We start from the raw sequence: 19857 nt of genomic DNA, 5'->3' as shown, positions 1-19857 counted from the left end.
TTCTAGGTATAACATCAGACAGATCTCTCTGAAATACCACCTTTTACACCTTTGCTAAAAAATCGAGTGGCTTCCCACAGCCTGCAGATAAGAAGACTCCAATTCCTTTACTTTTGGACTAGCCCCAACTTATTTCTTAGACCTTAATTCTCTTCCTGTCCCTGCACATCATCTGTTGATTATAAAATATACATTCCCCCCGTTGTCCATCTACAGTGAACACTCATCCCCTGTGCCCGTCCGTCTGTGTTTTGCTGTTTGTTCAGGTCCACTCAGACTTTGGTTCCCTCCTCCTGTGATCACTCTGTCCTTGGAACTCCCACTACCTCTACTAGGACCCTGCATCATTTAGTAGGCATTTGCCTTATCTTACACTGACACCGTCCTGTTTCTCCAGTTCAGCTGGAGAGGCCTTGAGGGCATCCTCCTCTATGTTCCCTGTGTATGAGACTCTATCTTTCATATAGTTGCTCAATAAATTGCTGTGTGATGCTCAAGAAGCCTTAACTTTAAACTCAGCTGTAATCTCTTTTTAGGGGCTTCCCAGGGGACTGAAGCGACTTAGCAGCAGCAGGGGGAGCTAGTGGTAAAGAACCCGCCTGCCAATGCAGGAGACGAGAGACATGGGTGTGATCCCTGGGTTGAAAGATACCCTGGAGGAGGGCTTGGCAACCCACTGCAGTATTCTTACCTCCAGAATCCCATGGATAGAGGAGCCTGGTAGGCTATAGCCTATAGGGTTGCACAGAGTTGGACACGACTGAAGAGACTTCGCACACATGCAATCTCTTTTTAATTGCCTTTTCTTTCATCTGCTTTTTGAAAAGTCTTTTTTTGCAGAAGAGACAACAATAAAAGGTTTTGGAAACCTTACCTTTTTTTCTATCAGATTTTTATGTATGAATTAGGAAATGATGATGTTTGTTAGATACCCAGTTTAATAAGTTACACACTCAGTTGAAGCCTCCTCAAAGAGAGGTGGAACTAGGATGGAGTCTTCTGCAGTTTTCTATCCTCAAGCCAGCATCAGCACGTTCAGCTAAGCCTAAGTCTTCTATCACTTACTGCCACTGAAAGGACGATGTCACGATGGTCAAGAGTCTATAGTGAACCCACTTTGGAACTATCTATATCACTGAGTGCTTTCTAATTAGACGGTTGCTACTTTTTGCCATGCTTGAGACACAGTCCTTCACCTTGACTGCCTGTCATGAAATTTCCAGCAGGGAGGAATGAAGCTCTCATTCCTTGGAGAGGCTGATTGAACTTTGTTTTTTCAGGATGAGATTGCCTACTGGAGACGGGGTCACACAGGGAGAGCTGGAGGCAGAGCCAGGACAACCTGTGAATTTGGACTCTAAAGTTCTCTGCTTTGCCCTCAAATCCATTTTGGCCCTTTAGACAACTGTGCTTCTTCAGTCCAATCAACATATGATATTGTTTGTAAAGTAAGTTTTTTTCTCTAATATCAGTAATAATATGAAGTTTAGTCTTTTTTTCTCTTTGGCATAAATCTGTACATCAAGATAAGGTACTGTTGTTAGATTTTCTTTGTGTGTGTGTGTATGTGTGTTTTGGGGGAGGGGTTTGGGAAGCATGAGTCAAATGCAAATTTTCTATTCTTGGAAAATGATAACATTAGTGATTTTTGATAACTCAGAATATTTTAATAAAGAAGTTTAACATGTCAAATGGATTGAATGATGGCATTCAACGTATTACCTAGTTAGGTATTATATTAATATTTTAAGTTGTACAATGTTGAGCTCTTGGCATGAAAAGAGTAAGGAGTTTCTGCCTTTCGATCGTTTTTGATTCGGATACTTTCTCTAACTTTTAATGCTACTTGGAGGATGTTCTTTTGTACCTCTATTATAGACACAGTGATTGGCTTCCTCAGGTGCATATTATTCAGGATCATAAGTTAAGTGATTTTGTAAGTTGTAGAAATTCTTGAAGGCAGTGGCTTTCAACTTAGTCTGTGTACCAGAATCACCTGTGGAACTTCTGAAAATACAGATGCCTGGCAGAGGGCAGACTCGTGGTTGCCAAGATGGAGGGGGGCTGTGTGGGGAAGCTGGGGATTAGCATGTGCAAACTATTGTGTATTGAATGGATAAATAATAAGGTACTACTGTATGGCATAGGGAACTATATTCAATATCCTGTGATAAGCCATAATGGAAAAGACTATGAAAAGGAATGTATTCATACATATATATATATATATTCATACATATATATATATAACTGAATCATTTTGCTGTACAGCACCACTTAGCACAACACTGTAAATCAACTATACCTCAATAATAAATTTTTAAAAATTCAGAGGGCCAGACTGGATCCTAGACCTAGAACATCAGAATTTTCTGAGATAGGGTTAGGACAGTGTGTTTTCAGAAAGTTTTAAACCACACCTTTTATCAGGAACCACCAATTCAAGGTCACTCAGAGGCTTTTTCTTTCATGAGCAGGAGTCTTAGATTGAAACAACCCGTAAAAGGCCATTTGCTCAACCTCCAAACAAGATACTTGAGTTCCCCCAACGACATCCCATAGAGTCTGCTAAGTACTTTTTGATGTCCATTATATAATGGATAGAATGAACAGCCTTTTAAATGTTATTTCTTCCTTTTTTTCCTCTTTGACATTTTCTTAAAAGCTCAAGAGAAAAAAACACATTATTGTTCCCTTTCTCCTACTTGGCCAATTTTGCTTTCTTCCTGCCTTGCTTGGGACTAGTGCTGATATACAGCAAGGTTGTTTTGGTTTCCGAGCTTCAGATTATTTATTGCCCTCTCATGCCAAAGCATTTTATTTGGCCACCCCAGCCTTGTTGGCACACAGCTCTGGGAATACTGTCAGATAAGCCAACTGCTGCCAGGAAAAGGAGCATAAACAGTTGTTACAAACTCAGAGTCTATTTGGTTTTGTGTTTTAATTTCTTAATTCAGGCACGGTTGATTATTTTTTAAAAGATCATTGTCTTGTGAATCTGGTGAATACAATTGGAACAGAAAACCCAAAAATGAGACTAAATTAAACCTACGATGGATTGTCAATTTGTCCTTCACAGTAGAGACACAAAGTGGGAAATCTTGTGGCTACAGACTGTAATTCCCTGTGACAGCAACTGAAAATGCAAAGTCTTTATTTTTCCATTTCAATCATGCTGTTGATACTGGTTAGCTCTCCTTCTGTCTTTTGGTTTTTGCTATTGCTGTTCCAGTTGTCATTAAAGGAAATTCCAGGTGATTAAAAAAACATACAAAATCCAAAAACATTAAGGACTTTTTCCATTTTCATTTTTTAAATGACCACCTATAAAATAACATGGACATTTTTGGACATAAAATCAATGCTGAAGCTGAGTCAAAACGAGAGGAAATACACAGTGACCTCTATTAAATAGTTAGTCATGCAAAAGAAAAACACACTGTATTCTATGCAATTTAAATTAGCTCAGAGCAAGCAGGCCGTGTCCTCATTCAAGGAATCTTACAAATGTAATTTGTTATTTCAGGAAACATAAAAAACTTAGAGACATTTCCATCCAGATGCATTATGATCTTTTTAATTTAAAATTACAAGTCTACTGGAATTCTATGTACTATAGTTCAGCTCCATTTATATGACAAAGGCACAAAAAATGGAGTGGTGATCTCATAATTTTTTTCTTACTACATCCTTTTAGTGTTTCTATTAAAAATCTTAAACAGTAATTCATTGTGATACAAAAGAATAAAATTAGTAATAAAAGAAAGGTCACTAAACAAAACTGCAGATGCTGAAAGGAGAAAAATACCTGGTCTCCTGTGTGGGGTTAAGTTAGGAAGGTGGGGATATGCCTCTTGCCACCTGGCCAGCTTATGGCACACCCCTCAACATGTCAGTACCACAAGTCCCTGGAGCTCTGAACTTGGGGAGGGCAGCAGCTTCCTCCTCTGATTGTTTTAACTAAGTGTCGCTTTTCCCCACCTCCTTTCCCTCTCTTCTTCACTCCCTTTCTTTGTGCTTCCTTCCTTCCTTTCTCTTACTCCCAGTTGGCTGGAAGACTAAATGCTACCAAGAAGATTGGGTTAAAAATTATTACTGAGAGCCCCTCCCGATGGTGAGAATTACGATCTGTCTGCCTGTGACAGAGAGCATGTAATTAATCCAGGTTCCTGGAAAGCAAGTCGATTTTGGCACGGATATAGAAAAAGAATGGGTGAGATGTAGTGCAAATCTACTCTTTATTATGTTTTTCCTTCCCCAGCTTTACTGACATATAAAGGACTATATATATATATTTAAGGTTTACAAAGCTGGCAGGCGAGGAGAAATGGGGAGATATTGGTCAAGGGGTATATAAAGTTTGCCTTTTTCCTTATTAAAAGATATCAGATGGAAGATAAAGCAAGGATTTGAGACAGACTTAGCTACTGAAGAATTATTTCTGTAAGTTAATCACAGCCCACTTCCGATAATATATGTATTTTTACTAATCTTTAAAAATTAAAATATAACATACAAGATGGCCCTGCACACCATGACTCCCTCCCTCTTGAATTAACTGCTAATAGCATAGAGTGGTTTGATCTCTGGGCTTCCCTGGTGGCTCAGAAGGTAAAGAATCTGCCTGCAATGCAGGAGACCCAGGTTTGATTCCCTGGGTTGGAAAGATCCCCTGGAGAAGGGAATGGCTACCCACTCCAGTTTTATCTCTTGTTTAACTTTAAATGAATGAGATAAGAGAATATGTGTTATCCGGAGGTTGGCTTCTGTTGCTCAAATTACATTTGTGACTCGGAGCTCCAGCTGTGCAGCAACTGGAGTTCTCATTGTCTTTGGGAAGACAAACATTCCTCGTGGAAGAGTACTAGTGGATCTACTGCCTGAAAATAAATTAATTACTCTTATATTATTTTCTTTTATAGCTAGAAGAGCAGGATGAAGGTAGTGATTGCCCAGGGGCACGAAGGGAATGATGAAAAGTGTAGGAGAAAAAGTATAGCAAGGGCAGGTTGCTCTAAAGACTAATTTTGCTTAGATAATAGTATTTCTAGGGTAAGACCTGGTATCTAATATCTTTAGTAATTTCAAATCAACCTAATTGCCAGTACTTTGGCCACATCAATGGTAAAATATGGTAATGATAGGTCCTCCTTTTTTTCTTTCCTATATTAGATAAACTGTATTAAAAGTATATTAAATATATCCTGCATGAAATACATTCTGGGCTTTTTAGCAGAGAGTTGCTAAAGTCATCTTAGATGGATTATTTCATTTAAATAGACAATGCATACACTATTAAATCTCCTACAGCCTAGACAGGTATGATGACTATCTCCATAAGAACCCACTTCATTAACCAAGAATAGACTGCAACCCATTACAAAGTGTTTCAAATGCAGTAAGACTACCGGGAAGCCCTTGGGCTCTCAGCTTTGCATGAATATGCAAGAAGTAGTTTTAAAGACTCTGAAGGAAGCAAGTACTCAAAGAGCATGACAGATGTGGGAAGCAATCGGGTTTTCAGTGTGTAGCACAGAAAGGCACAGTTCATTCCTGTTTAAATGCTACACCCTTCAAAGTGATGCCCAAGTGGCCAGGGGCTTCTCTATGGAGACAAGACTGAGACATCAAGATTTACAAAGGAAAAACAGATATCAGGGACCAAACTCACATCTTCCCTGATACAGATCAGATACTGATAACCAGCAATAAATGGGAAGAGAGGAATAGTTGGAGAGAGGGGAGGAGAAAGAGGGAGCTTAGCTAGAACCAATCCATGGCAAAATAATTAGAAAAGGCTTTCCAATAGAAAAAGAACAGCTACGGAGTGGGCTGGGCAACTGGGGCCAGCAGAAGCTGGGTCCAGGAAGTCTGATTCTGAAACCATGAGATCCTAGTCAAAATGTCTTATTTCATCTCTTCTCAGTATTTTCACTTGTGAAGTGGAAAAAACCCCCACAATTTCATTACTTGTAAATGACATATAAGCTGTGGAAAATTCTGAAAGAGATGGGAATACCAGACCACCTGACCTGCCTCTTAAGAAACCTCTATGCAGGTCAGGAAGCAACAGTTAGAACTGGACATGGAACAACAGACTGGTTCCAAATAGGAAAAGGAGTACATCAAGGCTGTATATTGTCACTCTGCTTATTTAACTTATATGCAGAGTACATCATGAGAAACGCTGGACTGGAAGAAGCACAAGCTGGAATCAAGATTGCTGGGAGAAATATCAATAACCTCAGATATGCAGATGACACCACCCTTATGGCAGAAAGTGAAAAAGAACTAAAAAGCCTCTTGATGAAAGTGAAAGAGGAGAGTGAAAAGTTGGCTTAAAGCTCAACATTCAGAAAACTAAGATCATGGCATCTGGTCCCATCATTTCATGGCAAGTAGATGGGGAAACAGTGGAAACAATGTCAGACTTTATTTTTGGGGGCTCCCAAATCACTGTAGATGATGATTGCAGCCATGAAATTAAAAGACGCTTACTCCTTGGAAGGAAGGTTATGACCAACCTACATAGCATATTGAAAAGCAGAGGCATTACTTTGCCAACAAAGGTCCGTCTAGTCAAAGCTTATGGTTTTTCCAGTAGTCATGTATGGATATGAGAGTTGGACTGTGAAGAAAGCTGAGTGCCGAAGAATTGATGCTTTTGAACTGTGGTGTTGGGGAAGACTCTTGAGAGTCCCTTGGACTGTAAGGAGATCCAACCAGTCCATCCTAAAGGAGATCAGTCCTGGGTGTTCTTTGGAAGGACTGATGCTAAAGCTGAAACTCCAGTACTTTGGCCATCTCACGTGAACAGTTGACTCTTTGGAAAAGACTCTGATGCTGGGAGGTATTGGGGGCAGGAGAAGGGGATGACAGAGGATGAGATGGCTGGATGGCATCACCGACTTGATGGATGTGAGTTTGAGTGAACTCCGGGAGTTGGTGATGGACAGGGAGGCCTGGCGTGCTGCAGTTCATGGGGTCGCAAAGAGTTGGACACGACTGAGCGACTGAACTGAACTGAAATGACATATTTGTCTCCATCCATTTGTCTTCCTGCCTGTCTATATCAGTATTTATATGTCCAAATTAGCAGTAGGACTTACCCACCATCAATTTTATTCATTGATTTAATGCAGGTGCCTAAACTGTTCTCAAATAACCAGTTCAACTCACTAAATCCGAATTTCACCAACCCACTTATTTCTGACCCTCATGGAGACGTCATTAGTTTTCAGTTTACTTTGTACTCCTACCTTGGCTACCAGGGAAGAGGACCTTTTTGATGCTAGGAACATGGCAGGGGGGCACTGGCCAACTCCACAGGCCCATGGTTTATGAAGCATATTTTCTGATGGAAAATTCAGTCTCCAAAGAATGTCTTTCTAGTCAGAATTATTTGTAGTTTCTGACACAGAGGTTTTCAAGTATAGAGTGAACATCATTATTAACACTGACTCAAATGAACTCTAAAGGAAGGAGGACTATAAAACCCTCACAGGATGCTCTTAAAAAATGTGGTCTTAGAGGACTTGACAATGGAAAAGAAATGATTAATGGAGAAATGTGAGTGAGTGGCCAAGGCATAGAATGGAACTTGAGGCTTGGCTTTCTTTTTCCAGGTCATCAGTTGCCATTTTTTGACCACAGGGCCTTCCCTCTCCATTTAATTTTTTGCAAAAGGAGGGATGGTCCAACAGCTTTGCAGCAATACAGCCTCTTCTGCTTGGAGCCTATGGATAGCCAGCCTTCTACTTCATGGAGATAAACTCATTCTTTTGCTCACTTTTATGTCCCTACCTCTTCAGACATCATCTGCCCCACCCAGCTGTGTCCCCTGGAACCCACAAGAAAACTTTATTAGTTGGGCTAGTTTGGTCACATTTCATGAATATACTGTGCTTAGTCTTTGCTTATTTCCTGTCCCCACCTGGAACCCTCTCTCACTGAATCCCACTCTGAGAAACCCTTCAAGACCCACATCAAGCCACATTTTCTTCATAAAGTTTTCTCTGAATATCTAGGCCTCAAGGAGTTTCTTTTTATCTTCTGAATAACAATTAGGGCTATTTCATATAACTGAGTGCTAGTTAACCATATTGTTTTATCTCTTAGTTTATTACATGTTAGTTTTCTCTGGACTAAGTTAGGGACCAATTTGCGTTAGAGACCTACTGAGTTAGAGACCAATTTATTTGAGTTAGGGACCTAGTTTACCCAGAATGGCAGATGAAACTACTTTTTCTAGTTGGTCTACCCAGAGGAGGTTCTTTCTGCTAATTTACACAAAGGCATAGCATGGACAACTTCAGCCTTCTCCTTCCCTTGTAATCAATTTCAGACACGTGCAGGCCAACCCAGCTGCCATGGGAAGACATCATAGTTAGTCCCTGAGGAGAGACATAATCTTCCTAGATCTTCTGAATGACATCATTCATCAAATATTTCCTTTCAAGGCATCATTTCTTTTTTTATATGCAGAAAGTTGACACAGGCTTCCAGATGAAACAGAACAAAAGACATTCTCTAAAGGAAACATAGAAAAAGCCACTAAATTCAAAATCCAAAGTAGATTATTCAACAACAATTGTTAAAGGTCCTAGAAATATAATCAGAGATACAGTCTGGTAAAGGGAAGAAAGAAAGGCCAAGTGCACTGACTGAAAGAAGTTGCAGATAATGCAAAGCAGAAAGTCAGCAATTGGGAGGCAGAGGTTGCTTCCCAGACAAACTAAACCAAGCCCAGCCCTGACGTAGAAGAGTCAAGACCAGATAGGGCAAACAAATAAACTGTGTACCTTGGAGCTCACAGATTTCCTCTCTTTGCATAAGAGAAATTTCTGTCTTCGTTCTTTTCTTTACTTTTATTTTTTGGCCGAGCTGTGCTGCATGAAGTATCTTAGTTTTCTGCATGTGTGAGTGCTAAATTTCTTCAACCATGTTCTTTGCAACCCCATGGAATGTAGTCCGCCAGGTTCCTCTGTCCATGGGATTATCCCAGCAAGAATACTTGAATGGGTTGCTATTTCCATCTCAGGGGATCTTCCTGACCCAGGGATTGAACCCACATCTCCTGTGGCTCCTGCATTGGGAGGCAGATTCTTTTACCACTGAGTCACCTGGGAACCCCATCTTAGTTCCCTGAACAGGAATCAAACTTGTGCCTTCTGCATTGGGAACACAGAGTCTTAACCACTAGACTGTTAGGGAAATCCCTGTCTTGGTCCTTTAATAAGTCACATGTCATGCAGGACCACTTGAGAGGAAGGGACAAAAAGTAGTCCCAGCCCACCTTTTAGTATTAGCTTTGTGATCTGGGGGGAGCAACTCGATCTAGTTCTTAACTGCAAAATGGAGATAAAGTCACTTCCCTCATTCATTTATTCATTGTGTGCCAAATATTTATTTAGGGACCACCTTGGGGCAAGCATAAAGGGGCAAAATGGTGACTGAAATGGACAAGGTCTTTGCCCTTATGAAGTGTCCAGATCATCTCCCAGGGTTATTAGCTACAGAGAAGGAAGGTGCCTTTGAACTGTAAAGCACATAACGATAGAAAATCTTCACTACGAATGACGTCTACTCTCCATCCAGCTGTGTGACCCAAAGCAAGTAGTAATTTTTCTGGACTTTCCGATTCCTATCTGTGAAATGAGAAAAATGACTTTCCTAAAATTTAAGTATTCCATTGCAAATGGAGAAGTTAAAATTTTTAGGTACTTCTGAATCATGGCTTTCTAAAAGATTATTATGGCGGATTCATTTTGATATTTGGCAAAACTAATACAATTATGTAAAGTTTAAAAATAAAATAAAATTAAAAAAAAAAAAAAAAGATTATTATGAAATAGTTCAGAAGTACAAAAGGATAAGAATAACGTAACGACTCTGTGTACCAATTACCTGAGTTAAGAGATAAAACATTATAAAGAGCTCTGCTGGTAGAATGCCCTCCTTTTCCTCAGAAGAAATAACTGTGATGAGTTATTTCTTTCTAGGAAACCTGGTGTGTGAGGAAGAATGACTCATTAGTGAAGAATTCTTCTGATAGGTGTATTTTCCAGGAAGAGTACTTACTAAGTACTTACTTGGAAAAGGAAATGGCAACCTACTCTAGTATTTTTGCCTGCAAATCCCCATGGACAGAGGAGCCTGGTGGGCTACAGCCTACGGGGTTGCAAAGAGTCAGATATGACTTAGCAACTGAACAACAAGAACTTACTTACTCAGAGTAACAGTACGTACTAAGTGCTCCTGGTTCCTAATAAATGTGAGGTCATGACAGTGTAAATCAGAGAAAGCTCAAGTTCTCTCCCTGCTACCCTTGGTTGCTCTCTGTCCAATAGACAGTATTAGAAAAACCATGCGGCAGGCAGTGCCTATTGCATTTCGAAAGAGCAAAGTTTTACATTTACCTTGAGGGCCTTCTGTGCAGATTCACTGGATCCAATAGCGATTAGGTTAGGCCCAGCCATGCTGCAGAAACTCTTCAAGTGCAAAGCATCCACCACAGGGACCGTGGAGACCGCATAGTCCTATGCATATGAGAGAAAGTAGTTTGTCATAGCAGAATAACTCTAAAATCCATTCAAACCTGCTCAAAACATTCTTGCTCCCCAGGAGGCTGCTGGGGTCCCTGAACATCTGGAAGGAAAACTGGGCCTCATAGGTTTGGGTATTGCCAATTAAATGAAGACTGCTTCTAAAAAGGAAGTGCAGAGCCTCCTACCTGACTTGTGACTGCCTTAACAGAGGGGGCTACTCTAGATGGATGTGTCTGAATATCCCGTGCAGACAAGAGCCTCACATCATCCTGGGGAACAGCTTCTTGGGGATTCATCTCTTCCTTAGCAGTCTGGTGAGCCAATCTGCTCAAAATCAGTAGAGTAAAGGGACCTTGGGAGGATGTATGTGCAAGGCCCAGCACACAGTAGGCAGCCAAGTGTGGGTGATCTTTAATTCCGATCTGAAAAATTCCACATTTCATTTTAGAGACAACTGGGACTCCAGATACATTTTTTTAAGTCATCAGTTGTGCCAGGAATATCTGCCAAGTGGTCGTATGATTGATTATACACTGGGAAAAAGCAGAATGTCCATGATAACTTTATCTGTTGCTGCTGTGGGAGTCCCATGAAGTCTATTTATTAAGTCCTAGCTTCTAAAACTTCTAGCAAACATACAAACATTAGGAGTTATTTTGCAAAGCCCATGACATAAAAATATCATTATTCATGACATATTGATTCAATGGGTTTATTACTATTTATTAGGTAGTTACTCTGTGCCAGGCATAAATTATCCTTTACCTACCTTAAAAGTATCAGCCAAGATTTCCGCACCTCGTTGATTTGTCCTTTTGGAAAGGCCCACAAAAAATTCTCTGCCTATAATAAATGTCATGGAACACAGTGAGTGGGTAGCATCAGTGATGGCATGCTATTTTTCTATCTATAAATAAAGACTTCAAAGCCTCACACAGTTCTTTCCTACCGTAGAGGTCAGCTCCACTTGTACCCTGACTCCTACTTTCTTTACATAAATGATTTCAGATTATTGCCATTAGAAATAAACTCTTTCAAATTGATAGAGGCAGAAAGTATCAATGGAATGGTGGTTGTCATGGGCTGATATGGGGGAGAGGACTGAACGGAGCTAGCGAGTCAGTGTTTAATCGGTATGATGTTTCATTTTGGGAAGGCAAAACAGTGCTGGAGATGGATGGTGGTGATGGTTGCAAAACATGAATGCAGTTAATACCCCTGAACTGTGCATTTTAAAATAGTTAAATGGTAAATTTTATGTTATGTATATTTTACCACAATAAGGTAATATGGTTTTTATTTAGAAAATAACAGAATTAAACATACTAATAACCTGTAATCAGAAATTAAGTAATAGCAATAAGTTAGCAGAACTTCCTTTTTTTCGCCCAAAAGAACAATACTATACAGTCTTGATGAGTCAAATACCCTTTTTTTTTTTTTTTAAACATAGTGTTGATGTAAGGGCTGACGAAACCATCTCAGTAAAATGAGTTTAGTGCTGACTGGTCTTCAGCTCTAAGAGCTGTCTTTAAAACAACACACCTAAAAAAAAATAATAATAAAATAAAAAATAAAACAACACACCTATTTATTTCAAATTAACCCTCAAATACATCTATCTATAAAGCACTAAAGTTTCGGAGAAAGAAACTTTCTAGTTATTTGGCTTTTCTGAAATTCTACAATTTTTTTTTTCTCAGAAAGCAAAGCATCAAGTAAAAATGCTCTTATAGTTATAGGCAAAAAACCAATGACAGTAGATAGAGTTAGGCAATGCATAAACGTAGGGGTTCTTATCCTTCCTTAATCCTTTGGAAAAGAATTCTACATGAAATGTGGAAAATATATTCCAACAGAAATCAGTATATATTTTGCCCCAGAACAAGTATAAACAGTATAGTCATGTACACTTGTAGCCATGTAGAAGGAATTGCTTGATAGACTTCACACCTGTTACAACTTTAATCTTCATGGTGTCCTTATAACAGGGGTAAAAGACAGGGGTCAAATGATGTTATAATAAATTCCGATGGCTTATGGTGTTGGCAGACACAAGAATCGTTGGTGGCAAACTGACAGTGTTTTGGGTAGTGGCCCGATTGTGCTGTCCCTTGAGAAAACTCACTACATACAAATCAAAACTTAAGTAAGGGAAAGGTCCTTTGCTTGACAAAAAGTATTAATCTCTTTATTAAAAAAGTCAGTTGAAATAAAAAAGACAAATTTCCTTAATTCTCTTATGTTAAATGTAGATTTATAAATTAGATTTACACACAATTAAAAAAAAAAACAAAAAACACTTAGGGACTTTCCTGGCAATTCAGTGATTAAGACTCCATGCTTCCAATGCAGGGAACATGGGTTTGATCACTGGTTGGGGAACTAAGATCCTGATGAGGCATGGCACAGCTAAAACAAACAAAAATTACTTAAAAGAAGGAGTGAAGCAACTTGAATTTTTTAAAAAATTACTTTATTATGCAAATTTAAACACTATATGCAAATATAAACACCTCACACATTTTCCATTTAAAAATACAAAGAAAAACAAACTGCTTATGTCTTTAAAAAGTAAGCCAGACTTCTGTTTCTAGCAGTATGGCAGGCTATACCCCTTTAAATAGCCTTTCTGATAAAAACAACTGAAGTTCTGGAATCAAAATAGTAAAAAGTATTTAGGTTGTTATATGTCTCATGTCATTTTCTTCTATAACCACTCACTCTCTTTTTCTTTTCCTTCCTCATCTTATTCTTTCATGGAAGAAATCAGGTCATTTATCCTACTGACTTTCTTATATTCTGGATTTGGTTGATTGTTTCCTTGTGTATGTGTGTGTGTGTGTGTGTGCCTGTGCACACGCATGTGCAAAGTTGCTTCAGCCTTGTCCTTCTCTTTGTAACCCCATGGACTGTAGCCCACCTGGCTCTTCTGTCTATGGGATTCTCCAGGCAAGAACACTGGAGTGGGTTGCCACGCCCTCCTCCAGAGGATCTTCCCAACCCAGGGATTGAACCAACCTCTTTGCATCTCCTGCATGGCAGGGGGATTCTTTACTGTCTGAACCACCAGAGAAGCCCCTCCTTGCATACTAACATTAAATTGTTCCTTTATCCTTTGTATTTTTTGGCAAATTGATAGTCTATGTAGATACTTTATTAGATTCTTGCTCAAATTTTTTTTTGGGGGGATAGGACTACTTCAGTGGTGGGGCTATCAGTTCAGTTGCTCAGCTGTGTCCGACTCTTTGTGAGCCATGGACTGCAGCACACCAGGCTTCCCTGTCCATCACTAACTCCCAGAGCTTGCTCAAACTCATGTCCGTCGAGTCGGTGAGGCCATCCAACCATCTCACACTCTGTCATCCCCTTATCCTCCTGCCTTCGATCTTTCCCAGCATCAGGGTCTTTTCCAGTGAGTCATTTCTTCGCATCAGGTGGCCAAAGTATTGGAGCTTCAGTTTCAGCATCAGTCCCTCCAATGAATATTCAGGACTGATTTCCTTTGGGATTGACTGGTTTGATCTTTCAGTTCAAGGGACTCTCAAGAGTCTTCTCCAACACCACAGTTCAAAAGCGTCAGAGGTGGGGTTACACATCTATTGTATCACATCCCAAAGCACGTCATATCCTGACTGTCACATTTTCAGTGATGCTAGAATTGTAAGAGTGTTCATGTAGCATCAGCCTGATTCCTCCATCATAAAGCTCCCCATCAAGCTTTCATGTAAAGTTTTTGTTGTTGTTGTTTCATTCCTTTATCTGTTTTTACCCCCCTGCCTTGAAGCTTGTGGGAACTTAGTTTTCCGATCAGGGGTCAAATCCATACCCTCTGCACTGGAAGCTTGGAGTCCTAACCACTGGACTGCCGGGAAAATCCCTCATATAAAAGTTTTACATGCTTTGATGATCATTGCACAGGTCCTTTGTTTTATAAGGATCTACATTTACTGGGTAGAATTCTAAAACAAATTTTCTCAATCAATTATTTGGTCTACTTAAAGCAGAGTTCACAAAGAAAAGATAGGCTAAATGCTTTATATTTATCAATGATCACAGTAATGAATTGTTATCCCAGCAACTTATAATAATGATCAATATGTTATTATTATCCACTAATTAGCCAAAGAATAAATCATAATGGAAATGAGAAAACATTTTGAGTTGATAACAAAAATATTCATATCAAAACACAAAGGATTCAGCTAAAGCACTACTTAGAAGGTAGTACTTAAATGCTTACATTAAGAAGAAAGTTTCCAAATAAAGAGACAAGATTTCACTTTGCAATGAAAGGAAAAAAGAACAATAAAAACAAAGAAATTTGAAGAAAGGAAATAAAGGTAGAAACAGGAAGAGAAAAGGAAACATACAAGAGCAAGGGTTCAAAAAGCCAAAAGGTAGTTCTTCAAAAAGGTTAATGAAATTGACAGATCTCTGGCAAGAAAATGAAGGCCCCAAAAAACATGAATAAAAGGGGACATAGCTGTAATTGTTGCAGAACTTAGATATTAAGAAAATATGAATAACTTTATAGCCAACATTTAAAAAACTTTGATGAAATAAATAAAATCTCAGAAAACAGAACTCACCAAAATTGGCTCAGAAAAAAATCTCAATAGTCACATAATTATTACAAAAACAAAATCAGTTGAAAATCTTCCCACAAAGAAATCAAGGCCCACAGGGCCTGAATAGGTAAATTCTACCAAAGTTCAAGTAATGCACAATTAAAGTTTTACTGATTTTAGAGAATAGAAACACAGTAAAATATTCTCTAATACATTTTATATAAGGTTAACATAATTTCTAAAGCCAGACAAGGATAACAAGAAAGAAAAGTTACACGCCACAGAAACAAATCTTAAACAATTATCAGCAAACTAAATACAGTGAAGTGAAATGAAAGTTGCTCAGTCATGTGACTCTTTGTGAGCCTACAGACTATACAGTCTATGGAATTCTCCAGGCAAGAATACTGGAGTGAGTAGCCTTTCCCTTCTCCAGGGCATCTTTCCAACCCAGGGATTGAGCCCAGGTCTCCCACATTGCAGGCAGATTCTTTACCAGCTGAACCACCAGGGAAGCCCAAGAATACTGGAGTGGGTAGCCTATCCCTTCTCCAGAGGATCTTCCTGACCCACGAACTGAACCGGGGTCTCCTGTATCGCAGGTAGATTCTTTATCAACTGAGCTAACAGGAAAGCCCTAATAAAGCTAAATATAACACTGTAATAAAAAGAGGATATATCTTGATAAAGTCTGATTTCATCCCAGGGATGTAAACTTTGATCATTGATATCAGGAAATCAGTTAATATAATTAACCCCGTAAATAGATTAAAGAAGAAAATCATATAACCATTGAAATAGGATGAGAGTTTATCACCTGAAATTCTAGTTCCAGCTCTTTACTTTAAAGAAACTTATATATATACTCAGGAGATACAATAAGACTGTACATAGCAGTATTGAAGACAGTAGAGAAAAACTGAAAAGTACTCAAATATATATCAGCAGTAAAATGAATAAATACATCATGGTTCATTTTTACTATGAAATTCCATGAAGCTGTGAAAATGAATGAACTCCAGCTACATGGGATCAAGTTAGATCAAAGGCAGAAAAATCACATAAGAGTTCATATAATATAACCTTAATTATATAAAGTCATAAGAAAAGCAAAACTAAACAACGTATAATTTAGGAGTGCACATATTGAGGCAAAACTAAAAAAAGACAAGGCAGTGATTAACACAAAATTCAGGACAGGGTTCACCTCAAGCTGGGAGGAGAGAAAGTTTGGGATTGGGGCTTCTATGGTCCTGGCAATGTTCTCTTTCATAAATCAGGTGTCAGGTACTCAGGTGTTCATTATATTACTGGTATTGAATCTGTACATAAGCATTTTACAACTTTTCTTTATATGTCCCATATTTCACAAAAATAAATAAATGTAAGTAGTACCTCTACTTGATGTTGTCTGTCTAAGAGAAAAAGGATTGAAATGCTTTCTACCAGCAGCTGCTTGCCTGACTGACAGATTTCCCAGTGGAACTAGAGTTGGAAGCTGCTTTCCTTCTGTCCATTTCCTGATCAATTATTAATGAAGCTCTGAGTCACAGAAGGAAGGGGACACAGAGCACGTGGGAAGTGCTCCAGATTTTTTCTCTTACTCAACTCTGCACAATCTAAAAACTGAGTGGTGATGGCTGTACAATGTTGTGAATGTAATTAATGCCACTTGAATTATACACTGAAAGATGGTCAGAATAGCACGTTTTAGGTTAAATATATTTTACTACAATTTTAAGGACGCAAAAAAGTTGAGAAGTAGGAATAGAAGGCAGGACCACTCATTAGGTATGGATGAGAGGCCGAGCAGATAAAGATCTTAATATTACAACACTATCTCTGTTTTCAATAACATAACTTTTAAGATATTAAGCACTGAATATTATCAAAACAAAGCTTACAGATAGTGTCCAAGGCAAGCCTCATTGCTCACGACTTAATTAGAAGTTATGGGAAAAACAACAGGCTTGAGATGCTATGGAAAGACCTTTGGCAAGTGGAAGAGGTTCCTAAGCCCTGCTGTAACAATGAGAAGATTTTAGGCAATCTGTTCAGCTCAGCTGTTGAGGTAACTAAATGGCTGTGAACACAGCTTGTTTTAAATCATTCTTCAAACAGTATCTGTACCTGCTTACAACAAGTAATTCATTCTATGGCTATGTTCTGGTAAAAAAAGTTTTATTGTAATGAAGTGTGATTTACACATCTAGCTTATCACAAAAGCCCACTTTCTAAGAGAAATAGGCTGTTGTTCTGTGCTGCTAAAAAGAATGAAAAGTGCCATCAATCGGAGACACAAAGAATATTCTAAGTGGAACTTACTAGGCAGATTCAAAGAATGCCTGAGTCGGCTTGGATACAACTGGAGCTGAGAATGCAGCGTAGGCCTCTCTGAGCCCTTGCTCTGTGTTCTTAGGGCTCAAGGGGTGTGCACAACAAACCCCAGAGACAGGGCCATTGCCCATGACAGTGGCAGCACAGGTCGTGCAGGGCACAACTCCAGGGGCGGGCTCTTCACAAACCTATGAGAAAAACGGCATCCCTGAGGCTCAGTGACAGTGCCCCCACCCATAGGTATGTGACACCAAGCAAGGAACTACGCAAAGTTTCCAGGTAAAAACTCTTCCTCCTCCAGGAACATTAACGATATCAAAATGTAAGTTATATGAAACATTATTTTTATATTAAAATGAAAATGACTATATTTTTCTATACACATAGGATTTGATGTAAAATTCACATCAGCTAAAATATTAAACTTCCAAGAATCTCCAGGCTTCCAGTGGGTCACATGGGACCACATCCCCAGATCTCTGGGGACCAGCCTCTGCTGTTAGGGCTACATCTGTGAAACAGATTTTTATTCTTTGACAAGTAGGGGAAAACAAACTCTCATTATCAATTAAAAATTATTATTGATGTCTTGCTGATCAATATAGCTAGTATGACTCTGGAGACCCAGATTTTAGCACATGACTTTACAAACACAATAATAATATGATCATAAACAGCTGGAAAAGTTAAATGCTAAAATTACCATTTCTGTAGTAGTTATATTATACCCCTTATAAAAATTGATTCCTGTTAGATCAATAGTATCAGCTATTTATATTTTGTTGAGTTCTGCTATTATTCATCTGGCATTAAGTCAAGCCAATTTACACTGAAAATTATTTAAATTTATGGGCTCCAAAATCACTGCAGATGGTGACTGCAGCCATGAAATTAAAAGACGCTTACTCCTTGGAAGGAAAGTTATGTCCAACCTAGATAACATATTCAAAAGCAGAGACATTACTTTGCCAACAAAGGTCCGTCTAGTCAAGGCTATGGTTTTTCCTGTGGTCATGTATGGATGTGAGAGTTGGACTGTGAAGAAGGCTGAGCGCCGAAGAATTGATGCTTTTGAACTGTGGTGTTGGAGAAGACTCTTGAGAGTCCCTTGGACTGCAAGGAGATCCAACCAGTCCATTCTGAAGGAGATCAGCCCTGGGATTTCTTTGGAAGGACTGATGCTAAAGCTGAAACTCCAGTACTTTGGCCACCTCATGTGAAGAGTTGACTCATTGGAAAAGACTCTGATGTTGGGAGGGATTAGGCGCAGGAGGAGAAGGGGACGGCAGAGGATGAGATGGCTGGATGGCATCACTGACTCGATGGATGTGGGTCTGAGTGAACTCTGGGAGTTGGTGATGGACAGGGAGGCCTGGCGTGCTGCAATTCATGGGGTCGCAAAGAGTCGGACATGACTGAGCGACTGAACTGAACTGATCTTGCCATCTGGGAAGAAAATTATTTTTATTTTTTTTATTATTTTTTTAAATTAAATTTTATTTTATTTAACTTTACAATATTGTATTGGTTTTGCCATATATCAAAATGAATCTGCCACAGGTATACATGTGTTCCCCATCCTGAACCCTCCTCCCTCCTCCCTCCCAATACCATCCCTCTGGGTCGTCCCAGTGCACCAGCCCCAAGCATCCAGTATCATGCATCAAACCTGGACTGGCAACTCGTTTCATATATGATATTATACATATTTCAATGCCATTCTCCCAAATCATCCCACCCTCTCCCTCTCCCACAGAGTCCAAAAGACTGTTCTATACATCAATGTCTCTTTCACTGTCTCGTATACAGGGTTATTGTTACCATCTTTCTAAATTCCATATATATGCATTAGTATACTGTATTGGTGTTTTTCTTTCTGGCTTACTTCACTCTGTATTATAGGCTCCAGTTTCATCCACCTCATTAGAACTGATTTAAATGTATTCTTTTTAATGGCTGAGTAATACTCCATTGTGTATATGTACCACAGCTTTCTTATCCATTCATCTGCTGATGGACATCTAGGTTGCTTCCATGTCCTGGCTATTATAAACAGTGCTGCGATGAACATTGGGGTACACGTGTCTCTTTCAATTCTGGTTTCCTCAGTATGTACGCCCAGCAGTGGGATTGCTGGATCATAAGGCAGTTCTATTTCCAGTTTTTTAAGGAATCTCCACACTGTTCTCTGTAGTGGCTGTACTAGTTTGCATTCCCACCAACAGTGTAAGAGGGTTCCCTTTTTCCACACCCTCTCCAGCATTTATTGCTTTTAGACTTTTGGATCGCAGCCATTCTGACTGGTGTGAAATGGTACCTCATAGTGGTTTTGATTTGCATTTCTCTGATAGTGAGTGATGTTGAGCATCTTTTCATGTGTTTGTTATTTTTAAATGACAGAT

The 19857-nt window shown here is 39.2% G+C and overlaps 1 protein-coding gene across 1 annotated transcript in view; it reads right to left on the bottom strand.

Annotated features, from left to right (window-relative positions):
* The window catches only part of DDAH1 (dimethylarginine dimethylaminohydrolase 1), a 157154-nt gene that overhangs the window by 25012 nt on the left and 112285 nt on the right, over positions 1-19857 (bottom strand). Inside the window, exons 3-4 of the mRNA XM_061411418.1 lie at positions 11317-11390; positions 10419-10538 (exon numbers count right to left, since the gene is read on the bottom strand). Of these exons, the coding sequence (XP_061267402.1) occupies positions 10419-10538; positions 11317-11390 (194 nt within the window). The remainder of the gene's footprint in view (positions 1-10418; positions 10539-11316; positions 11391-19857) is intronic.

This window comes from Bos javanicus, chromosome 3 (genome assembly GCF_032452875.1).
Source record: "Bos javanicus breed banteng chromosome 3, ARS-OSU_banteng_1.0, whole genome shotgun sequence".
NCBI classification, from domain to species: Eukaryota; Metazoa; Chordata; class Mammalia; order Artiodactyla; family Bovidae; genus Bos; species Bos javanicus.
Note: the sequence above shows the minus strand (reverse complement) of the source record. Positions and strands in the feature narration are given on the sequence as shown.